Source organism: Saccostrea cucullata, unplaced genomic scaffold (assembly GCF_032062105.1).
Source record: "Saccostrea cucullata isolate Sc308-1 unplaced genomic scaffold, CSIRO_AGI_Scuc_v1 ctg1109, whole genome shotgun sequence".
NCBI lineage: Eukaryota > Metazoa > Mollusca > Bivalvia > Ostreida > Ostreidae > Saccostrea > Saccostrea cuccullata.
The window spans coordinates 89179-112708 of NW_026930649.1; the positions used below are offsets into that span (position 1 = coordinate 89179).

General features: G+C 32.7%; 1 protein-coding gene across 1 annotated transcript in view; it reads right to left on the reverse strand.

Moving 5' to 3' along the window:
* The window catches only part of LOC134229437 (low-density lipoprotein receptor-related protein 6-like), a 108585-nt gene extending 86766 nt beyond the window's left edge, over positions 1 to 21819 (reverse strand). The window contains exons 1-3 of the mRNA XM_062711190.1: positions 21545 to 21819; positions 18810 to 19062; positions 7175 to 7319 (exon numbers count right to left, since the gene is read on the reverse strand). Coding sequence (XP_062567174.1) covers positions 7175 to 7319; positions 18810 to 19062; positions 21545 to 21804 — 658 coding nt within the window. The 5' untranslated portion in view covers positions 21805 to 21819. The remainder of the gene's footprint in view (positions 1 to 7174; positions 7320 to 18809; positions 19063 to 21544) is intronic.
* Between the last annotated feature and the right edge of the window lie 1711 nt (positions 21820 to 23530).

Here is a 23530-nt window from a genome sequence, read left to right on the forward strand (position 1 = left end):
AAATTGTTAGGGCAGGGGGACTTAATATTCTATGGCCATAATATTTTGAACCCCCTCCCTGTTATCTTTAAAGATCATGGGGGTTCAATATATTATGGCCATAATATTCTGAACCCCCTCCTTGACAAATTGTTAGGGCAGGGGGACTCAATATTTTATGGCCATAATATTTTGAACCCCCTCCCCTTTACATTAAATAGGCAGGGGGACTCGATATTCCATGGCCATAATCGTTTGAACCCCCTCTATGTTATCTTTAAAGAACATGGGGGTTCAATATATAATGGCCATAATATTTTGAACCCCCTCCCTCTTACATTAAATGGGCAGGGGGACTTGATATTTTATGGCCATAATATTTTGAACCCCCTCCTTGTTATCTTTAAAGAATATGGGGGTTCAATATATTATGGCCATAAAATTCTAAACCCCCTCCTTGACAAATTGTTAGGGCAGGGGGACTCAATATTTTATGGCCATAATATTTTGAACCCCCTCCGTTATCTTTAAAGAACATGGGGGTTCAATATATTATGGCCATAATATTTTGAACCCCCTCCCTCTTTCATTAAAAGGGCAGGGGGACTCGATATTTTATGGCCATAATATTTTGAATTCCCTCCCTGTTATCTTTAAAGAACATGGGGGTTCAATATATTATGGCCATAATATTTTGAACCCCCTCCCTTTTACATTAAATGGGCAGGGGGATTCGATATTTAATGGTCATAATATTTTGAACCCCCTCCATGTTATCTTTAAAGAACATGGGGGTTCAATATTTTATGGCCATACTATTTTGAACCCCCTCCCTCTTACATTAAAAGGGCAGGGGGACTCCATATTTTATGGCCATAATATTTTGAACCCCCTCCCTTTTCAATTAAAATGGGCAGGGGGACTCAATATTTTATGGCCATAATATTTTGAACCCCCTCCCTCTTACATTAAATGGGCAGGGGGACTCAATATTTTATGGCCATAATATTTTGACCCTCCCCCTCTTACATTAAAAGGGCAGGGAGACCCGATATTTTATGGCCATAATATTTTGAACCCCCTCCCTGTAAAATTTAATGGGCAGGGGACTCAATATATTATGGCCATAATATTTTGAACCCCCTCCCTCATACATTAAATGGGCAGGGGGACTCAATATTTTATGACCATAATATTTTAAACCCCCTCTCTCTTTAATGAAAAAGGTAGGGTTCAATATATTATAAGGGGGTTCAATATATCGCACCGAAAAAGTGAACCCGGGTTCAAAATATTATGCGATATATTGAACCCGGGTTCAATATATCGCGGCATCAAAATATTATGCTACACCCGCCCTAACACCAGAACCCCTAACCCTTGGCCATGAAATTCATAATTTTGGAAGAGGTAATCTTGCTCATCATAATAATTATTATGTTCTTAGTTAGTTTTTTTTAATACCCAGAAGCAAAAAAGATTTTCAAAGAAATAATGTATTTTCACTATATAATCTATATAGCCCCGCCCTAGTACTAAAACCCCTGACCCTGGGGCAATGAATTTCACAATTTTTGTAGAGGACTCAATACTAATTATATTCATGCCAACAGTTTGACCGCTTGATGTCCAGGAGTAAACAAGAAGATTTTTAAAGATTTCATTAATCTAAGTGGTTTTGGCCCCACCCTTCAGGGCCCAGCAGGAGGGACAAAAATTCACGATTTTTGTTCCCATTAACCGTAAATGCTGTATACCAAATTTGGTGAAATTGGTTCAGAGCTGTCAAAGAATAAGCTGAAAATGATAAAGATTTTATTTTATTTTAAGAAATTTGGTATGAGCTCCCCTACTTTCCTACCATAAAAATTTACTATTGTAAATATTGAAAGTCCGCCCCTTTTGTTGCAGAATAGCCAAATGAGGGTACTGTTTGAGTAATACATGGAAATCTATATATCCCACGAAATAGAATTTTTGATTTTGGAGAATATTCGGGGTTCAATTTGTATGTTTCATTTTGTCTAATTGTTGTCAAAGTTTTTTTCAGGTAAGTTGAACTGCCCCCCCCCCCCGGTACTTTCATAAACGGTGCTAATTACCGGCCTGTGTGGGAAAATAAAGAGGTAAACTTTTTGAAATCTGATTTAGAACAAAGGTTAAGGTCATTAAAGTTTCTCAGGTAAGTATTGTGGTCCATGATCTTCGTTATTCTAATGCAGTTGAAATCATTTCTATTGTTTTGTATTGTATCTCTATCAAATATGCACTAATTGACTTGTATTTAAAGCTGTCCTCATGATCTTCGTTATTTAAATACAATTGATTTTTTTTTAATGATTGCATCTCTAACAAATCTGCTCTAATTGACATATCTAAAAACATGAAAATGTTCCTCTACTTCTTTCACATTACAATGTTCAACTCCAATGTGTATTTTCAGTAAATTGATTCTGTTCTGGAAAAGAAGATGTTTACCTACATTTTTCAATGTAAAATTCGATTCCTGACTGTGGCCACACTTAACCCTGGGGGTAATGATTTGAACAAGCCTGAATCTGAACAATCTAAACAAGATGTGTTTGTGAAACACTGATGCCTCCGTATGGCAACATAGTGAAGATTAAACTTTTCTTAGATGCAAACTCACTGGAAATACAATTCTGAAGTACAGAAATCTCCAAGGTCAAAAGAGCAAGGTAAGGCCTAAAAAAATATGTTTGTTTCCTGTAACCCGACCGACCAATTCAAATTACCCCCGGTGGATTTTTTTTCTGACAAATGGCAAACTTTCGTTTGATCAATCAGCTGATTCCATTTAGTAAAAAAAAGAAAATTAGATTGTAGTTTAACTTGAGACATAAAATACGTCAACCTAGTTTTCATTTACCTTAGTTATAAAGAGTAATCATTATTATAACAACAAGTTCGTTTTCTGCAGCTAGGCAGCCATTTTGGATGCCATGTTGGGTGTCCACTGTAAATATGACACCTGGTTTATTCAAACCGGGCATGTTTGACCATTCATAAGCAAAATAAATAAATAAATTCCCGACCTACCGACCCTTATTTTTTGGGAATGTTACAGGAAACAAACATACTTTTTTTTAGCCTAATTGGTATTTAATGAAAGGTCTTGCCACAATAAATACATATGTGAAGTATGGAAGCCCTAGCCCCAACCCTTCAAAAGATATGCTCAAGGTTAAAAAATTAAAGAGTAGGTCAAACTTAACGGTCAAAGGGTTAAAGATGTTGCTATCAAATGAAAGGTCTTCTCACAAGGATTAGATATGTAAAGTGTAAAAGCACTAGCCCTAACCCTTCAAAAGTTATGGTCAAAGATTGCTTTTTGAAAGTAGGTCAAACTCCAAAGTCAAAAGGTCAAAGTTCTTGGTATCAAATGAAGGGTCTTCCCACAAAGATTACATATTTGAAGAATAATATCACTAGCCCTTAGCGTTCAAAAGTTATGCCCAAGGTTAAATCTCCAAGGACAAGGTGAAATGTCATGGTAATTTGTATACAATAAAAGGTCTTCCCACAAAGAATACATAATTATGTAAAGTATGGTATCCCTAGTTTTAACCGTTCAGAACTTAAGGCCAAAGTTAGAAATTTTATAAAAGTAACTCCAAGGTCAGGGTCAAAGGTCTTGATATCAAATGAAAGGTATTCTCACAAGGATTAAATATGTAAAGCCCTAACCCTTAAAAAGTTATGGTCAATGTTTGCTTTTTAAAAGTAAGTCATACTCATAGGTCAAGGTCAAATGGTTAAAGTTTTTGGATTCCAATGAAGGATCTTCTCACAAGGATTACATATGTGAAGAATAAAATGTTAAGTTTTTTACAAGTGCGGAAATCTTCAAGGTCAAGATCAAAAGGTTAAAGTTGTTGGTTTCCAATAAAAGGTTTTTCCACAAAAATTACATATGTTAAGTATAAATGCCTTGGTATCTATTGTTCAAAAGATATGGTTAAATAAAAATTTAAAATTTTTTTGTATAAAAGTTGGTCAAACTACAAGGTCAATGTCAAAAGGTCAAATTCAGTAGTACCCAAAGAAAGGTCTTGTCACAAGGAATGCGCATGTGAAATATGAAAGTCATTGCTCAACTACGTCAAAAGTTATGGGCAAGGTTAAAGTTTTAGCGGACAAACAGACAGAGAGACAGACGGACGGACACGACAAAAGCTATATACATGTACTCCTGGAACTTCGTTTACGGGGGCATAAAAAATTACTAATAATGGATTTGTTGTTACTTAGAATTTTAAAGATATTTTAGTTTTATATTCCTATGTAAAAATTGATCCGACCTCATGTTCCCATCCTACCCTGGGAATTCTGTTTTGAATAATCTTGAATCTACACTACATATGGACATTTCCATATAAAAACACAAATTATGGCTTTGCCTTTTTTCATAAGATTTTTTTTAAAAACTTTTCCTATACTTATTGAAGTAAAACTTTGGTTGCCCATTACGGCCCCACTTTACCCCCGGGGTCATGATTTGAACGAAGTTGAATCAACACTACCTATGGATGCTTCGATATTAATGTCACCAATCATGGCTTTGCTATTGTTGAGAAAATGATTTTAAAAAGATTTTTCTTACATTGTATATATTGTATGCAAAACTTTGATTTCCCATTATGGCCACACCCTAGTTCCAGGGTCATGATATGAACAAACTTGAATTTAAACTACCTGAGGTTTCTTCCATATTACTACATGTATAACCAATCATGGCTTTGCTGTTTTTAAAGATTTTTAAAAGATTTCTTTCCTTATAAATTCCTATGTAAAACATCGATCGTCCATTGTGGCCCCATCCTACCCCCTGGGCTCCTTATTTGAACAAATTGAATCTACACCATCTGAGGAGGATTACACATGAGTTTCATTTATCCTGACCAGGATTTCTTGAGAAGAAGATTTTAAAAGATTTTCTTATTCATTCCTGTGTAAAAATTTGATCGATCATTGTGGCCCCACCCTACCCCCAGGGGTCATGATTTGAAGATACGTAAATCTACACTACCTGAGGATGATTCCACACGAGTTTCATCTTTTCTGGCCCAGTGGTTCTTGAGAAGTTGTTTAAAAGATGGCATTGATTTTTAACTAATTCATAATTATCTCCCATTTCGAAGAAGGTGTGTCTCTTCATTTGAACAAAATTAAATATTCTTCCCACAAATAAAGTTTGTTCAAAGAAAGAAATTTTGATTTTGAATATCTATGTAAAACGAACATTATTGATACAAAAGATTATCAAATTATGGAAAATTTTTCATTGTTTTACAACGAAATGCTGGTATTTTTTAATGAATGTAAAAGAAACAAAAGAGAACTGATTTTGAATGCTTTATTAAAGGAACCACTGTGGTGTTATAGTAAAATGAAGTATAAAAACAAACCGCTATTTTTTGTAAATAGACTGAAAAATGGATTTAAATATTCTGGTGATGTTGTAGTCAAATATGGAATGCAACCCATAGAATGGTTTTATGATAAACTTGTATGTAAGAGAAATTGGATTTGTGAATATATCATAATGAAAAATGTAGTTTTGAAAGCTTTTGTAAATTATGAATTTACAAATATACAGTATGAAAATATCATATATGAAAATAACTCGTATGATTGACTATACCATAATCAAGTAAAAGTGTATATCATTTCAAAATTAATCTATACTATTTTATGTCATAGTAAATTTAAACATAACATCAATATTATTATGAAAAAATGTTTGAAATTCCAAAAACAGCATGGAAATATATATATGAACATAAAATATTAGCAATTGCAGATAGAGGCATATCAGACTTTAATTATAGATTATTAAATAACTTATTGTGTAATAGAGAAATCTTGGAGAAATGGAAATGTTGAAAATGAAATGTGTGTTTTTTGTAGAGATGTAAAAGAAAACAATGAACATTTCATTCTAAAATGTCTAAATGTTTCTCATATATCGGATATTGTTCAGCAAGTTTTGAAATTTGATATATCATGGAAAAATATTGTTATTGGTTTTTATAATTTAAAAAAAAAATAAAAAGATATTACTTTTGAATAGCATAATATCCCTGATTGCTTGTAAAATGTACAAATACAAAATGTACTGTAGACTAGAAAATAAAGAAGAAAAGCCTTAAGAAATATGTTATAATATCAAGAGTATACTGAATATTTTTTCTGAAGTGTATAAGAAAATTCACCATACTCTACTATCTGACGTTCTACTAATCTTATCTGGGGGACAATAAATAGACTCCGTTTGAGCTGGAGGTGTGGTCTCCCAGATATATATGGGTACCTTTACAATTATACATAAGATTTTTAACTGAATTTTTGTTTTGTCTTTTCTTCATTTTGATATTTTGTGATATATTATTCTATATGACTTTTTAAATGACATATAGAAACAATGTAATTGTTTAATTCATCAAAGCAATGCATGTTTGTAATATGTATGTAAGGTTTTGTTTTTCTCAATAAAATAAAAAAAAAAAACAAACAAACAAAAACAATAGAAGAAGTAGCCAAAAAAATCTCAAGGATACTTTGTTGCAAGTTTGGTTGAAATTGGTCCATCGGTGCTTGAGAAGAAGATGAAAATGTGAAAAGTTTACAGCGACAATGGACATATTTTAATCAGAACAGCTTAAAGCATTGGAAAGATTTTTTTCCAAAGTCCACATTAAAAAGGCTTCCTTGAAAATGGATAATCATCACTTAATTATTTCCATTTCACAGTTTAATGGAACCTTAACTGAATTTGCAATAAATACCTATGGTGTCCGCATAAGGCCATTTCCAAAAGCTCAACAGCGCGTATAGAAAAATACGCGGTCGCGCTGCAACACGCTGTCACGAGTTCGCACAACACGCCATCGTGCTAGCACACAACGCGCTGTCACGCTAATACGAGTTTGCCGTCGCGAGTTGCGTGTTAGCGCGACGGTGTGTTGTGCGAACTCGTGTTAGCGTGACAACGCGTTGAGTGTTAGCACGACGGCGTGTTGTGCGAACTCCTGTTAGCTTGACAGCGTGTTGTGTGTAAGCGCAACGGCGTGTTTACTGAACTTTTGCAAATACCCCTATCCGGACACCATAAATACTAGTTACATGTTACATATACTTCTATACATATGCGCATGATAAGGATTAACATTACCTGGATATGATCTTGTCGATTCTGCGTCATAAACATCAATTGTAAATGGCTGATCCGTATCTCTTATATGATAAAGTTTTAACCCTGAAGTTATATCCACTCCAAATATCGATCTAGTTTCAGCACTTACAACATGCAGCACATTCTGAACAAAACATTAAATGTAAGATATTACATGTACAAAATGTGTAAAAATATCAATTGATCGATTTATCAACAGTGGTGTTTAAGGTTTCGTAAAACCGTTTTGTTTGGCTTTTTCAATATTATATATTATTTAATTTTTAGCAGCAAAACATAAATTCAATGAAAACAAGTGGCCCAAGAGGTCATTAAATTCACTATTTTGAAAGATGCACTATTGTTTATACTGTAATAACTATAAAAATAATATACACTATAAGCATGCTTACTCAGGTTATTTAAAACCCAGTAAGAATTTAGGAAATTTTATCATCAATTCTATATAATGATAAATGGTTGATTAATACCAAAGAGCAGATTTCAAAGCATTATTTTTTTCAAACAATGTAACAGCCTCCAGAATACCCTTAACCAGGTGCCCTAAAATTAACAATTTTGGAAGAGGCGGCTTTCTTCATCATAAATATGTACTTAGATCGTTGGCATAATACCCAAAAGCAGGGAAAAAAGAATTTCATGAAATTCGCAATTTTGAAAGAGGTATTCTTGCTCATCATAACTAATGGAATGAGAAGAATTTTGAAGAATTTATGCACATGCACTATATAATCAATTGAGCCCGACCCTAACACCACAACCTCTGACCCTGGGACCATGAAATTCACAATTTAGGAAGAGGCAGCCTTATTCAACATAACTTCATATATGTACTGAATTACTTTATTTAATGTTCAGGCGCAGAGAAGATTTTCAAAAAAATAATGCATTTTCATTATATAATCTATATAGCCCTGCTCTAGAACTATAACTCCTGATATTGGGACCATGAATTTCACAATTTTGGCAGAGGACTGAAATAATGCTGATTTCAATCAAGCCAACAGTGTCCAGCAGTAAACAAGATTTTACAGTTTGCATTAGCTTTTGTGGTTTTGGCCCCACCCCTCAGGCCCCAGAGGGGCATGCAAGGACCATGAAATTCACAATTTTCGTTTTCATTCAGCCATTGATGCTTTATGCCAAAATTGATTGAAAATGGTTGAGGGGTTGCAGAGAAGAAGCCGAAAATATTCAAATGTTAAACACAACGGGCGACGCACGATGACGGAAGAAAACAGATAACAAAAGGTCACATGAGTTTACTCAAATGACCAAGAAGGTAAGAAAAAACTTAAACAATACATGTACATTTCCTTTATTCATTTTTAATGTTTTGAAATAAATTCTTAGTAATTTGCTTGCTACATTTGAAAAAACTCTGGTTAATATTTTCTGTTGAAAAATTACATTTTTGTTTAGTTTTGAATTCGTTATCCCCATGGAAATGATATGATAATCATAATATTATAGACAAAAGTTAATCAATATTGTTTTGATGTATAAAACAAAACTGACGAGAAAATATAGTCTCATTTAACTTTTTTAAAAATCCAACGGCAAAAAAAGCATCAAAAACTTGCAAGTCTCTTAAACAAAGGTTTATTACATCTCATGATAATCAACAGTTACATGTACATCTTACCTAAATATGTTATGAAAGCATAATATTCTAATCCGACTTAACTCAATATGAGTTAAGTCCCGTTATGGAGACAAATAGAGATAAAAAGTTCAGGGGAGACAACTCTCACTCAAATGCACTGACTTCATTTAGTCACATCCATTACGCATGTGCATTTGCTCTTCCTTTCCATCTTCCGTCATCCATTGAAGCTCATTGATTTGACTATTAATCAATAAAGCCATGACAAAAACTGCCAATCGTTCTTAATCTATTTTGTCGACATAATTGAAATAAGAGAAATGTAAAAAAAAAAATAATGGGAAATATCAGACGCATTTAGTTTTTAATGCAAAGATCCCGACAGAGGAGTTGGTTCTTCCATATTTTCCAAGAATTAAAATACAGGTAACTCTTGATGGCTCGAACTTCAATCTCTCGAAGTTCTTGATCGCTCGAAGTGAGTCTCCGGTCCCGATTTTTTCCACTATATAACTAAGCAAATTTACTCTTGATTTCTCGAACTCTTGATCTCTCGAAACCCTTGATCCCTCGAAGTCAAAATGCAGTCCCGCTATGCATATTCTATTGAAATTTACCCTCGATACCTCGAAGTGACCATGTGTATATAAAGTTGTATAATTAGCAACTGTAACTGGACATTTAATGGCCCCAGGCAGAAAACGCGGGTCTTGTGAAACGGGATGTTTATTCAGGTGACACTAATACACTAATACTGCAAGGTGATTATTGATTTACGATAAATGTTATGATGTCTACATGCTATTAAAATAATTATCATTGACTGTATTATGATAATTTAGAAACGCAGTGTCACTGAGAAATTGTAATTGCAGAATAAGGCGAAACATTTCATTTTTATTTCGAATCAGTGTCAAAGTTTAACGAAATATGAAAATTCAGAAACAGCTCAATGTCAATATGAGGACTATTGTTGGACAAATACTTGTCGTTTTCATCACAGGCACTTGTTTCTGTAATAAATTTTTTACCCATAGTATAATAATAACACAAGGTATCTAACTCCGATTTACACCGAGTACCCCCCTCCCTAAGAATCGCGCTCATTTACACTTTCAGAGGAAATGCACGGGTAAACTGTTTATACCTATGTCTTCTTCGATAATTTATCTACACAACCATATCTGGCATGCTTGTCTTTATTTTCTTTTATCTCCGTAATCAGCGTCAAAACTCTGCTCGCCGAGTGGAAAGTAAAACTGTACCATAGAATTGGATGCAAAGAATTAGACCTCGAATTTGATTGGCTAAAAATCTGTTTCTAAAATTACTCCGGAAAAACATCGTAGCGTTTTATGGAAAATAAGACACTATGACATTTTATTAATTCAATGTAATATTTAAAATCTGGGATTGAATTTTTAAACCCACGCATTCTTTATTTTTTCTCTTTGCCCGAGATTAGAACATCCAATTCTATGGTACAGTTTTACTTTCCACTCGGCGAGCAGAGTTTTGACGCTGATTACGGAGATAAAAGAAAATAAAGACAAGCATGCCAGATATGGTTGTGTAGATAAATTATCGTAGAAGACATAGGTATAAACAGTTTACCCGTGCATTTCCTCTGAAAGTGTAAATGAGCGCGATTCTAAGGGAGGGGGGTACTCGGTGTAAATCGGAGTTAGATACCTTGTGTTATTATTATACTATGGGTCAAAAATTTATTACAGATAGAAACAAGTGCCTGTGGTTTTCATATAATGTTTTTGGTGTAAGGTGTATTGCCTAAATGTTCATTTGAAATATATGTAATATCTATTTAACTTAAAATATTTATAACTGTATCCGCCTTACTTCTAAATTATATATATATTTAATTACTTATTTATGGCTATAAATAAGAACATCTATGAATTATATTTTACATTGTATACTTGTTTAATAAACTAAGGAGCTGATAAGAACAGGTTTATAATCTCTAAACAAACAATATTTTAGGTTGTGTACTGGGATGATAAAGACTGGAAGAATGACTGGGAGTTTCAGTTAACAGAGAGAGATCAGAGTTGAAGATTATTTACTACATTTTGAGAAAAAGACTATAGAAGGTATGAAGTGAGAGTTATCTTTCATTATAGGAATTACCCCTTCAATAATGAGATTGAGTTACTGCCCTTTGGAGCCAACCTCCACTTCAGGTAGAGGTTATTTGAACTTATTTCAATAACAATGGGAAGGATAACCAATGAAATTCTTTCTATTTATAACTAAGTTCTGCACTTGAGGACCTATTGATGATCATTATATTACCAATGATTTCTATTTAATTTTTAGGTGGAATAGCTACTTTAGATCTCTATAATTCAACCCAATGCACTTCTGTCATTTCTCTTTTCTTTCTCTCTTTTCTTTACTTTCCTCTTTCCCCATTGCATTTAAGCACGATATGAGAGCTGTGTCTTACAGAAAAGGAAAAACCAAGGTAACACTTTTGCAGGTTTTTTCGCCTGTTAAATTTAAAACCTTATGTCAGAGTTAAAGATAATATCTGCAAATTGTCAGGGCCTTCATGATTTTAAAAAAGAAAAGATGTTTTACAATACTACAGACAATTGAAGTGTAATGTACTATGTTTACAAGATACTCATTTTACTACAGATATGGAGGAAGAAATTAGGAATGAATGGGGATATGATGTATATTTTAATTCCTTCTCGTCTAAGTCCAGAGGTGTAGCAATATTTTTAAATAATAATTTTGAATATAAAGTTCACAACAAAGTGAATGATAACTCTGGTAACTTTTTAGCACTTGATATTAGCCTTGGGGATGTACGTACAAGTCTTATTGCAATTTATGGTCCAAATGACGACGATCCTGGGTTTTATAATATGGTTTCAGAATCAATAGATAATTTGAACAATGATCATGTTATTCTCGTAGGGGACTTTAATTTAGTTATAAACCCAGATAAGGACTATCATAACTATCTTCATACTAATAATCCTAAAGCAAGAGAAAGGCTATTAGAAGTTATTTCTGGCCAAAATTTGTCAGATGTATTCAGAGAAATTCACCCAGAAAAACAAAGATATACATGGCGCAAGCCTCATCCATTTAAACAAGCAAGGTTAGATTTTTTTCTGATATCAAACTCATTGTTGAGTATGATAAAAGAGACTGATATTTTATCAAGCTACAAATCTGATCATTCTCCTGTATACCTCAATCTAAAACTGAGTAATTTTACTCATGGAAAGGGATTATGGAAATTTAATAACTCATTGTTGCATGATTCTGAATTTATAAAAAGCATTAACAAGACTATAATGCAGATAAAAGAAATTTATGCTTTACCAGTGTACAGTAAAGAATATATATTGTCTAATGCTGTAATACAATTTATAATTAATGATCAACTTTTCCTTGAAACTCTTCTAATGGAAATAAGAGGGAAAACAATATCTTATTCTAGTTTTATTAAAAAAAGGAATAATGAAAAAGAAAAAGAAATTATATCTGATATTGATAAATTAGAAGAAAACTATGAGCAAAACATAATGTTTATTAATGATAAAAAGAAAGAGTTGGAGAATATAAGAAATCATAGATTAATGGGAAACTTAGTGAGATCAAGAGCTAAAGTGACAGATGAAGGAGAGAAACCAACAAACTATTTTTTGAATTTAGAAAACAGACATTATACAAATAAAATAATTCCTAAATTAATTAAAGATGAAGAGACTCAGGAAGAAATAACAAATCAAAGTGATATCTTAAAAGAAATAGAAAGTTTCTATAAGAATCCAAAGCTAATGATGAAGGCGGTGACTATGATTTAAATGAAATTTTATCAGACACAGACATTAAAAAGTTGAATGATATTCAAAGAGTTTCATTAGAAGGGGAACTTTCTTACACCGAAGCAACATCTGTTCTAAGGAATATGTCAAATAATAAAAGCCCTGGCAGCGATGGCTTTACTACAGAATTTTATAAAGTTTTTTGGAACAAAATTGGACATTTTGTGGTTAGGTCCTTAAATTTTGGATACAGCATGATGGGTGAATTTTCGGTAACACAGAAACAAGGTATTATCACCTGTATTCCAAAGGAGGGTAAAAGTAAATTTTTCTTGAAAAATTGGAGACCAATAACTCTTTTAAATGTAGCTTATAAAATAGGCTCTGGATGTATTGCTCAAAGAATAAAAACTGTTCTTGATACAATAATTAGTTCTGATCAAACAGGCTTTATACCGGGTAGATATATTGGTGAGAATACAAGATTAATATATGATTTAATGCAATACACAGAGGAACATGACATCCCTGGCGTTTTATTGTTGATCGATTTTGAGAAAGCATTTGACACAGTGTCCTGGAAATTCATACATAAATGTCTAGATTTTTTCAATTTTGGTCCATCTATTCATTCGTGGATATATACTTTTCAAAGCAATATAGAATCATCTGTTACACAAGCAGGACACCTTTCAGATTTTTTTAAACCTAGCTGAGGCTGTCGCCAAGGTTACCAAATTTCTTCGTATTTGTTTTTATTATGTGCAGAGTTTCTTGCTCTCAAAATAAAAAGTAATAAAAATATAAAAGGTATTGAAATTAACGAAATAGAATATTTAATGTCTCAGTATGCTGATGATACTGCAGTAATACTAGATGGGTCTGAAAAATCCCTGAGAGCCACTATTGAGGAATTGAATCATTTTAACACACTCTCTGGGCTAAAAATCAATCTATCAAAAACACAATTAGTTTGGATAGGTAGCAAGAAATACTCAAATGAAAAATTATGTAATGAAATGAATTTTCATTGGACAACCAGCTTTAAAATATTAGGCATTCATTTTGATGTTGACCTTACAAATATTCCCAAACTTAATTATGACAAAAAGCTGGTAAAAATCAAAAGTATTATTACTCAGTGGAACAAAAGGCATACCACTCCTATTGGCAGGGTTACGCTGATAAAATCTCTACTTATCTCACAAATGAACCATCTTTTTATCTCTCTACCAACACCGTCAAGCAAATTCATAAAAGATTTGAACAATATTTTGTTTGATTTCCTTTGGAAATCTAAGGTGGATAAAATTAAAAGAAAACAAATTACTCAAGACTATCCAAATGGAGGCCTAAAATGATTGAAATTAATAACTATATCAAAGGTCTGAAATCATCATGGATTAAAAGATTACTGTTCAGTCAAAATCCAAAATGGAAAACTTTATTAAATGAAAATGTCAATTTTGACAAAATCTTCAAAACTGGATCAGATTACATTAATGATATTTTGCACCTTATAAGAAATCCTTTTTGGAAAGATACATTAATTGCTTTTCGAGATATTCAAGATAAAATGAAGATAAAATCATGGCAAGAATTTTTAGCTCAACCAATATGGTTTAATAAAAAAATTAAAATTGGAAAAAAGTCCATTTTCTATATTGAATGGTATAATAAGAATATTATATATATTAATGATTTGCTTGATGAGAATGGAGCATTTTTGAGTTTACGAGATCTCCAGAATAAGTTCAACATTAAAACTAATTTTCTTACATACTATGGTATACAAAATTCTATTACAACCAGTATCAAAAGTGAGGATATTGTCAAAGAAAACAATAACCCTAGACCAATTATACCATTTTACATAAGATTATTTTGTTCATCCAAAAAAGGTACCAAAAATATGTATGACACACTAAATACAGAAGAAAATGTCACATCTTTTTACAAATCAAAATGGGGAAAATATTTCACTCTATCTAAGTTACAATGGAAAGCAATTTTTCACTTACCTTTTATCAGTACTAAAAGTACAAAACTACAATGGTTACAATATAGAATTAACCATCAAATCTTAACCACTAATGTATTCATGTTTAAAGTGGGGATGAAAGATAGTAAAATGTGTAATTTCTGTAATTCATACTTAGAAGGCTCTGACTATTTTGCTCGTGATCAAATAAATGTTTATACAGACATGGTTTTTTTTCCTAATTTGTTAATAAGCAGCTTCTCTTCCCTCTCTCTTCCCTTTCTCTCTTTTCTTTTCTTTCCCCTCAATCAGCAATTATGAGACATATCCTTATTGTAATGTATATGATGTTATAAAAAATTTGCTGATTTGTACTTGCACTTGTGAAATAAAAAATAAAAAAAAAAAAAAAAAACTTTGCTAGTTTGCAGTACAAAGTGGTAAAAATTTAAAACTTGCGACAAACATGATAAAAGACTGAATTCATATTCAGTCATTTAGGGTATTTCGAATCACCCCGCATCTCGCGACACTCGATAATTTACCTTAATTAATTCGTTAATTTGCTATCCTTCTCAAAGAAAATTTCCGAGTATAAACGTTGCAGAATATTTCTCATCGATGTTGTGGCGTTGATGGTGAATAAAATCTAGCATAATAGGTATTGATAGAACGGCAATTTTATGAGCTTTCATGAGCATTAATAATTTTTTATTGCATCTCAAAAATGTATATGTTACCACCGCATTTGTAGCCCCCTACAGTTTAGGGTATTTCGAATCAAGTACATGTATCATGTGCATGGCCGCAACTTAAGAAATTGCACACCTGCATACTTGTTATATGCCCGATGTTTTGATAAAATCGGTTTTCTTTACATGCAAGGGACCTATGAAAATTATGAAATGGAAAAGCAGTGAAGAGTTAATGAGTAGCTTGACCAGTGTTGATCCTTTTATCATACATGTGTAAATATGGACTTACACGCATATACATGTACACATATATGTATACTGTGCACGTATGCAGTGATTTATGTCATATTTAATAATTGTGATACATATATCTAAACTAGAGCTAGCTTTTATCCCTTTTCACACATTTCTTTTATTATCATCATCATTACATGTATATGATATATTCTTTTTTTATTTTCATTGTTAATTGTTTTGCAGCGAAAAAAAATCACAGGGGCAAAAAAGAAACATAATTATATTTACAGGAGAACAATTTACAGTCATGTAATTTCTGAAACCCCTATTTTTTTTTGGTAATAATTGCTTTTCTGCTTCTGAAAAAATGTTTTATAGTGCGAATAAAGAGGGGGGTGTTGGTAACTTTTAAATAAACAAGAACAATGAAGAAAATTTTAATTCTTTTTATTCTTGGAGCTTTTTATAAACAATACTAACTAGTTCATCAATTATGATGATGTTTTCTGACCGTTTTCATCACCCATTTACCTGGTGATTCGAAATACCCGGAAGTGATTCGCAATACACTAAAAAGGTGATCCAAATATAACCCCGTCAAGGTCGCTGTATCGAAGATAGACTCGTTCGATCTTTAAAGTAGATCTGATTTTTCTCTAAATTGGCTTTCCTTTGATACCAAACAACCATGTGAAAAGTTTTAAATAAAATCATCTGCAGTCAAAATGTAAAAGGTGATTCGGAATACCCTAGCTGTAGATCTGTAGCTCTCCAAAAAAAAAAAAATACTGATAGACCGGAGAGCTACAGTGCCACCCATTGAAAAAACTGTATATTTATTGTGCACAAAAAATGCGCTCGGTTTTCGATTTATTTTTCCATGTTTTTAAAACTGCAATCTCAAAATATTACTAACCGTATGTTCCTAACACATTCTTTCGCTGTTTCCAAAACCAAACATTCCTCATAATTCCTCCTGATCCTGATATTGTAGTCATCGAACATTTCGTTTATTTATACTGCCATTTTGGTTTCAAAGATCTATTAATATTTTTTTTCGGAGAGCTACAGATCTGCAGCTAGGAATACCCTAAATGACTGTTCATTCAAATTGGGGGGGGGGGCTATCAACTTCTGTCGAGTGTATCTAGTACCCAATCGTTTAACCCCATCCACATCCCCACAATTTACATACTAATATTGAAATGGACAAAAATAATGAAAAATGATAAGGATTCTGGAGGGGTGTTGCTAAAACGAGGAACGGAAAACGGAAAGGAAAACATATTTTTTTTTATAGATTAAATCACCTTAAATACACAAATTTATAAACAACATATATTTTATAAATTCAATCCCCCATTATTTAATTCAAGTTGATTTATTCATAATCATAAAATCTCTTATGCAGGAAAATCGCAGTCATAGCAGTGACGTAGAAACGATTTTGAAAGGGGGGGGGGGGTTAAAGTTAAATTTACCTGAAAAGAATTTGCCAAGTGAAAAAAAAGAAGACAATTGTTTGATTCGGGAGGTGGGATAAAAGTAAAATCCAGCATCTTTCATTTTCTTAAACTCCTTTATGGAGTTTTTTTGTATAACATCTCCTGTCAGTATTTTAAATAATTTATAAGATTGTACCAATTTAAATTTGGCAGAAAGCAAACAAGTTACTGAAGGCTCAAATTTTATATGTTCAAGTCTCAAAATTCATATGAATGATACTGAAATAGAGTCCGTTTGAATTTTAAATACTTGTAATTTCCCTTTTATTAATTAAACATTTAAACGTTTTAGGTCTATGTTAAAAAGAAACTAACTTACAAAATGTAAGGAACATATATATTCATATGATTGTTGAAAAAAAAATTGCAAGTAAGCTAGTGCAATTTATTATGCTTTTTTTTCATTTCTAAACAATTGGCAAAAATGCTAATCCTCATATAAGGGGTAATTTCTGACAATTTAGTTTTATTTAATTTTTAATTTTAATAATGTTTTTCAATCTTAATTATTATTTCAGAGAAAATTGTTACATGTTTCAAAATCTAACAACAATTGCTTATAATTTAAAGTACTATATTTGACTTAGTAACCCATTTGAATTTGAGCAATTTTTTCGAAAATTGGCAATTTGTAAATCCCCATATCTCAATTTATTATTATTTTCGAAGCTCAATATTTTGCAAAGATAATGTTTAGAGTTATATTTGTACAATAAAATCAAAAAAAAATTAATTTCAAAGATTGGTCTTGGAAGATTGGGGAATTAAATTTGTAATACTTTTGGCAATTCTTGAAAATTGGCATCATGCCAATTTTCAAGAGTTGTCTGCCCTTTGATATATTGCATATTTGATTATGATAAACGTCAATTTTGAAAGAACATAGTCTTATGTTTACTTAATAATACCTTAATGGAAATGCAAGTTTAATTTTGAGTAAGATAAATCAAATGTGAATTTTACCATTTTTCTTGAATTTTTTAAGTGCATTCATTTTGCACTCAAATGTGCAAAAAGGAGGTGGCGCTGCCTACGGCTGCCAGGTTGAATGATGGGATTTTTTTTTTTGGTCATTTTTTAATAACATATTATAAAGTCTAACTACCCTTCAAATTTCATTAAGATATGACAACCTTCGATTTGGACAGTTCTGCATGGTTTTCTCGCGGACTGGCTCTTAAATAACATTCCAGTCAGAATGTTGAAATTTCCTTAGGTAAACGCAACGGAAGTGCCTATTACCTGTTATGATAACACCCGAGAGTGATTATTACGTCAGGCAAAAACTCTCTCGATCGGACGTTATCGTAATAAGTGTAACATTCTCAATGCACGGGGGGGGGGGGGGGTCCTGTCCACAAGTACCTGTGATTGAAATCAGACCTAAACTGTAGGAGGAGTAGCGTTTTAAAGGGATTTCATTCAAATTTCTATTTTTAGTAACCATGGCAACAACGTTCATCTAGCCTCAAAAACCCATGCACTAAATTATGTATCTTAGTTTAGTCTACTTGTGTCCTGAGTTACACTGTGTATTGAAATCAGACGTAAACTGTAGGAGGAGTAGCATTTTGAAAAATTGTTTACTGACAGACGGACAGCTAGACAGACAGATGGATGGACGACGGACGCATTACTATCACATAAGCTCTTCTGGACATCTATTCACAAAACATCTTACGACTAATTTAATCTTTGACCAGTAGAGCTAAAAATTAACCATCATCGGAACTATTTACAAGGGCTTTAAAAAATCTTTATCTTTACTAATGAAAATGAAATACCTGGTAATAGTGTAATCCAGTTACAGGAACGTTGTTGCTTCGTCGGATTACTCTTCTATTTAATCCGTTATAGTCGCTGACCTCAAGAGTGTGTCTGTCGTGATCTGCCCAGTACAGTAAATTACTGGTCTCATCAACGGAAAGGGAAAATATTCGTAGCAAACTGGTGTACACAATTGCAGTTCTATCCCTTCCATCCATAGAAACTCTTTCAATGCGAGAAGTTGGTTGATTGTCCGAAAAGAACATTAATCTGTACAAAAAAAAAACAGTTCTGAATAATTAGTAGACACAATTATTTAAATTTGCGCTGAGGAGTACATGCAGTATGAGCAAATGGAAATATACTCTTCAAAAAGGAAACGCATATAGTAGGAACACCCTAGGAGTACCCTAGGAGTACCCTGAAAAACGAACGATAGTTTTGTCATACATTTATTTTAAAGATAGATACCATTCATTCGAGTAATTTGCGTTATTTTTTAACGCAATTGCTTCAATCTCACAGACAAGAAGACCTGATTTTGTAAAATGATAAAACAAATATCTCAATTTTCATTGGATGGTTTCTGATGCAATTCCATCTGGCACAAAGGGGCTATAAAAAAGAGGGGTTCTCGATATTTTGATTCTGGTTGTATCTGAAAATTGACGCTATATAAAAACGCTGCATCCGAATGATGCAAAGCGCAAAAAGGAAAAAGGGCTACTGGAAGCAGGTCTACCATAGTCTGCAATTTAAATGTTACGCACGGCACTATTTCAAACATATAAAACATACCATTAACAAAGAACATTCAATGCTCGCAAAATATGACAGACCACCTGTACAATCAACACAGGGTCGCTTTAGATGGATTACGAAAATTTCATGTATGTTTCACAATAACGTCATCTTCAGCATTAACTACATGTATGAAGTGCACAGAATATGGCCACATCAACACTACTGAACATATTGGTTTAGCTATTAGTCCAGGATGTTTACCAGAAAGCCTGTTATAAGTTTAAGAGTGCATATAATGCTTCGTAATGAACGCTAGACAGAAAACTGCATCCAGGACGTTGAAAGATTTGGTGGTGTTAGTGTGATGATTTGGAAAAAGGTTTTACATAAAAGTAAGACTGATCTGGTTCATATTCAACGGACTTTGATGGAAAAAGGTTCTCTAACAATGTTCTACTTGCACATGCCTTTTCAATTTTGCAACATTCGGGAGTCGCATTTCATTCTATCAATGCACAAGTGGGAGAGTATTCCTATGACGTTTTTTACTACACTGTATATTTACTTCCAATAAATGCCGTTATAGGCTATCATTTGTGTCTTTGGGACATGCCAGATATTGATCTTTAATGACCTTAAACTGTCTATGATTTTGATCGATTTTCTTTATAAATTTGAAGGAATGAAGCAATTTATAAAAAAGCGTAAACTGTCCAAGTTATGTTATATCGTATAACATAGGTTGAAATAAGCTTCATTCTTCATAATTTAATTTCAGCGTAGTTTCCTCCAGAAAAAAGCTTCAAATTGAGCATATTTTAAAAGTAACGTCAAGCGGAGTAATATGTTTTGGAGTAACTCATTGTGACGTAGGCAACTTATGTTATACGAAATGGATTTAAGAAAAAGTCCGCGTTGTCGTGAATGTTTCAGGATAACCTCCGAGGTCGAGAAATGTTGTTTGAAAGATAAAAGCCGAGGCGTTAGCCGAGGCTTTTATATTTCAAACAACATTTCTCGACCTCGGAGGTTATCCTGCATCATTCACGACAACAAGGACTTTATTTCTATTCTACAAAGATCGCTTAACATGCTAAAATACAGCTGATCGTTTCCTCTATAGAGAAAAGAATTAGGTCACCATGTCTCTATAAATCTGTTCCATTTAACACCAGAGCGAAATTTTGTTTACTTACCTGTGTATGGAAATCAGACGATTTGAGCTTTCGTTGCATTAAAAATAGCTTTATGAATTACAAATTTGTTCGTAATATGTATTGATTAGTTTTAATGAATAGATGCAGTAACAAAATCATGTTCCGGTTTTACTAAAATCACGTTGTTTAAATATGTAGGGAGGTCCGTGGAATAGCCCGCTCAGCTATAAAAACCGACCTTCATCAGCAACTTGATGCAATTTACAGTGTTTATACTGCAAAAGACGACACATCGGTGCGGTCTTAACAAGTATTTCATTCTTCAGCCAAACATGCAATTGAATTGTTCAAGTTTGATACGCGTTTCTGATCTGATAATTTTTTGATGACGTTCGTGATTTATTGGAGAATAATGTCTGGCGGTTTCCTTTGATGTTTACAATAATCGTGGTAGAATAAATCTTTTACCCAATTCATTGACGTGTTACCGCATTACTAAAATTAAATTATTGACATTTAGATAGTATCCCAAATAATTCTGTAATATAAATACATTATTTTACTAAATAATCTCTATATACTCAGTCTATATACAACATGTCACTAAAATTCATTCAGTAACTATGCATACCTTTTTTCAAAGGGTATATTTATTTACTACAAATTCAGAATAGAAAATTAAGCAAACTTTTTGTCTATAGAAATTAGAACATGACATTCGTGAATTTGAATATTAATTTAATGAATTTTGAACACTTTAACATTTACATGTAACTGTTACATTTAAAGTTATAACACATACAGTCATGTACATGTATGATTTATTTCATTTCTTTTATATAATAACTTACCCATCCTCTGGATCAAGTGCTAATCCCTCCGGTTGATATAAATCCTTTTGAACAACAACTTTATAAATCGTATCATTGTCACTGTATGCTGGTTTCATGGCAATCCATTTATGAAGGGAATCACACCAATATAAGTTGTTCGAAATGTAGTCAAATGCAATTTGACCGAAGTCTGAAGACTTCCCTTTGTAAGCTAGCGACAGAGAGATTGAATTATTTTGCCAAATGTTGAAGTTATTAAACCTGTAGATAGAATCCATAATAGCAGCAAAAGCAACTTTTTTCCGAGAATCAGACGTAACGCTAGTGATTTGAAGATTTGACGGTGATATGTAATTGGAAAGGCCAGGATAAGAAGCAGGATTTCGTGGTATTACAAAAATGGTGGATAACGAAGCTGGATTCCACACTCCAAGGATTAAGCCTTTGTCTCCAGGAGTACCTGTTTATACATTTAAAGAGAATTTTATTGTTTCTTGTCCATGTAATTGGTGAAATGTTTGACATTTAGTTAAGAAGTGTCAATTATAACAAGAATTCGGTTTAATATTTTCTGTAAGAGGTAGCCTGCGTCATTTGATAATCTCAAAGATTCAGAGATATTCGAACCTTTTTAAAGCATATAAATTATACAGATAATTTAGGTCTATTTTGAAGTATGTTTCCTGAGACTAAGATGAATGAAATGGCTCTGATTACAGATAATAATAGTCGCCCGCTGGTGCAGTGGTTATAGTGTGTCTGCTCTAGAGTCGCGAAGTAAGGAGTTGATAATAAAGTGGCGGGTTCGAATTCCACTGTGGGACGTGGAGACCAGTCCTTCGGATGAGACCGTATAAATCGAGGTTTCGTGTCGCAGTAGGTGCTCTTACAAAAAAGATTTCTCCCTGCTCAATGGTCCTAAGTGCCGAGTATAGGACACAATTTGCAGAACTCCACCGGCAAAAGGTGGCGTCTCCATATGAGTGAAAAATTCTCGAGAGGAACGTACAAAGATATAAACTAATATACAAGCAATCAATCATTACAGATAACAATATTCTTTGTGAAGAAAATGAATGTTATATAACAACTTGGAAATAGATCTCGTCTATAAATTTATAATTATTTTTCATAAAATAAGAAAAATCGGAGACTCTGGTTGTCCAAAAGCTAGTACACCTGTCTCTTCTATAAGAACTGATTATATAAAAAAAGAAATTAGAAGAGCTTTTGGGTTTGGCAAAGTTAAACGTTTCTCAACTTCAAGTCAAACACCAAGGTCTAAGAGTTGTGTTCGTGAAACACTAATATGCTTATGGCGTTCTCAAATGCAATTCAAACTCAAAAAAGTCAAGATCATAGTTGTTAACCTTGGCTATCTATACTAGTCTTATAATTTAACAAATTTTGCAAATAAACTCCGAAAGGGCTGCACAAGAGTTCTTACTTAAGCCTATAGGAATATACTAGATATTAGGTGATGTCCGTAAACTATATGCAGATTTCATTCGCATAGTAATTATCGTGAATTTAATTAAGTATACATTCATTTTCAATTAACAGCCTAAAAATATCATAAAAGAGAGTATATAGTGGTGGTTTCGGTTTACGGATCTTAGTCAAAGGCATTTTATAATAAAACTGACAACAATCAAGCGTTTATTTATTTCATAAAACGTTATTAATGAATTATTCAATCAATACTCGATCTGAGTGATATAAAAAAAATAAGCTCATTGATTAAAAAACAAAAATGTGCAAGTCCTTAAATTCTGTTTATATCCGATCTCACATTTTGTCGAAAGTTCTGGAAAGTCAAAAATCGAGGCTGTTATTTACATGTATCATAAATGGGCTTGGAAATGTAAAGCAATTTGTATCACATTAATGACTTTGTGAATATATTCTAGAACATAATGCTAATGTTTTATAAATGAATGTCGTTTGATGGCCTTTGTTATTTGTTTAGACATATAAAATGGTACAATGTGATTTTAAAATATT